This window comes from Olea europaea, unplaced genomic scaffold, assembly GCF_002742605.1.
Source record: "Olea europaea var. sylvestris unplaced genomic scaffold, O_europaea_v1 scaffold1752, whole genome shotgun sequence".
Classification (NCBI taxonomy): domain Eukaryota; kingdom Viridiplantae; phylum Streptophyta; class Magnoliopsida; order Lamiales; family Oleaceae; genus Olea; species Olea europaea.
This window is the reverse complement of record NW_019235239.1, coordinates 1-2137: the sequence shown is the minus strand read 5'-3', so window position 1 is coordinate 2137 and position 2137 is coordinate 1. Positions and strand designations below refer to the sequence as shown.

The 2137-nt window shown below is 38.3% G+C and overlaps 1 protein-coding gene across 1 annotated transcript in view; it reads left to right on the top strand.

Moving 5' to 3' along the window:
- The window catches only part of LOC111377966 (ABC transporter D family member 2, chloroplastic-like), a 6619-nt gene extending 6064 nt beyond the window's left edge, over window positions 1–555 (top strand). Inside the window, exon 8 of the mRNA XM_023001125.1 lies at window positions 518–555. Coding sequence (XP_022856893.1) covers window positions 518–555 — 38 coding nt within the window. The remainder of the gene's footprint in view (window positions 1–517) is intronic.
- The last annotated feature ends 1582 nt before the right edge of the window (window positions 556–2137 follow it).

The following is a 2137-nucleotide window of genomic DNA, read 5'->3' as shown; positions in this document are numbered from 1 at the left end:
ACGTTTGTAGAAAAGTTTTTTTGAGAAAGCTACTTTAGGTTACCTTTCTCTAAAATCTCTTTTAATCAGACAAATCACTTCTAGAAAATTATTCAAACATATTTAAAAGTAGTCAAAAACTTTTTAAAAGTCCTACCAAATGGATCTTAAGATAGCTTTAGCTTATTCACGATGTACTTTTATAAGAAGCAGAAGCAAAAACTTTGTTAACAATTGGTTGATGCGGCGTGTAAAGGAATCCGTTTGGCTCTGAAATAATAGGCTGGCCAGCTGCTAATAGATTGTTATAAATTAAGGCAATCGAGGCATTGAATTGCGTCCATTTTCCTTGGATCGGAACTTGTACGTGTCACGGGCTTTAAGGAGTTTGCTTTATTTTTCATGCACCTGTCATGTGCCCAATCCCCTATTATTCTGCCAATGTAACAATTTATGTGCCAAAGGAGAAAATAAATATAGAAAAAGAAAAGTGTTATGTTCCCTTCCTGTTGAAGAAGAAAACATGAGCTGGAAATAGCTTGGAATATCCTTGCTGTTGGGACCGATGATCAATAATGTAGGAATTGAGATTTAATGAGCACCAATTGAAATAATAAAAAAGATCACAAAATATCGAACAATACTTAAAGTAAAGAAGAAAAAGAGAATTTAAGCAGAGGAACGATGATTTTTTTATTAAACCCGACAATATAGAGAGAATTACAACGACATAGCAATTTGACTTAAACTAAACTTAAAGAGGAGCCACATATTTATAGTGCACGAGTCAAACCCTAAAACTAGGCTAAAATATGGAAATTAAGAAAAACCACGTAAAAGAAAGAAATCCGGCGTCCAAATATTATTTCCTTAATTTTGGATGCAATTTATTTCTTTCATTTTTCACTTGGCTCTAATGATTCTTTCCTAAACCAAGACAACACGCAATCTTCCAATTTTTGACCAAATTTTGAGGCACCTAATTAACAATCTCCACCTTGACTCGAAATTCCGGTACAACAAACAAAACTCCAATATTTCAAATTCGTTTGCATCGAAATGGTCAATCCTCTCAACACAGTAATCAAACTCTCTATCACCAAAACTATCGTCCTCTACATGGCTTCCACAATCGACATCCGAACCCAAATCCCGGGTTCCCAAAATTCCACCGAGGAATTATCGTTGACCAAACAGGGTCGAAGCACACCCTGTAACAGAAACTATACCAAATGCACGATCAGAAGACCCCTTGCCAATATTATCACCTTCAATGATTCCTACGGCCTCCCAGACATCTCCAAAACTGTACTTATGCTCCATGAGTCCATTGGCACCACAAGAACACAATGTACCCGCTAAAATTGGTGGCAAAGCAGAATCATCAACACTCCCACGAGCAAAGTTCTTAACTAACCCAGAGCCAAACACGAGAGGTATTGTACCAAATTGAATGTCCACCGCGGTACTGAACTTGTCCAAATGTCTCTGAACTGGTTCTGCACTTCCCTGCAAGATGTACAACTGGGACTTTCTTTGTCTCTCCAGTACAACCCGGATACCCTTTCGAACCTTCAAGACTCCACCTCCACCAGAGAATTTATATCCTTTTGCATCCAAGACACTCAGCGATATGAGATTCTTTGTCAAGTCTAGAACACTGCGAACCTGATCAAGTGTCCTCACTGGCCCATCTTGTAGCCTCAATCTGACCCAACTAATTTCTGCAACCCGACAAGATTAGTTGTTTCTCATGACAACACTACCTTGCTTCATTGTCTCATATGTCTGAAACAAAGTCCTATTAGGATACATATGATATGAACATGCAGAATCTAGAATCCACTTCTCAGGTTTGGATTCCCCATCAAATACAACCAATATTACATCTCCATCATTTGAAAAATTCTCAACAATATTAGTCTCCTTACATGATTGCCCAACATGATTTGCATGTAAATCACCTTTACCCTGCAACTTGTCGCAATCTTTCTTAATGTGTCATTTCCTCTTGCAGTAATAACAATACACATTGTTGTACCTCACATTCGATCTACCACTCCGTTGATCACCAAGAGCAACCAGAGCATCCCTACCCCTAGATGTAGGATCTCCAACCAATAGCTCCATTTTCTCCTTTGAGAACAGGGCGTCATAT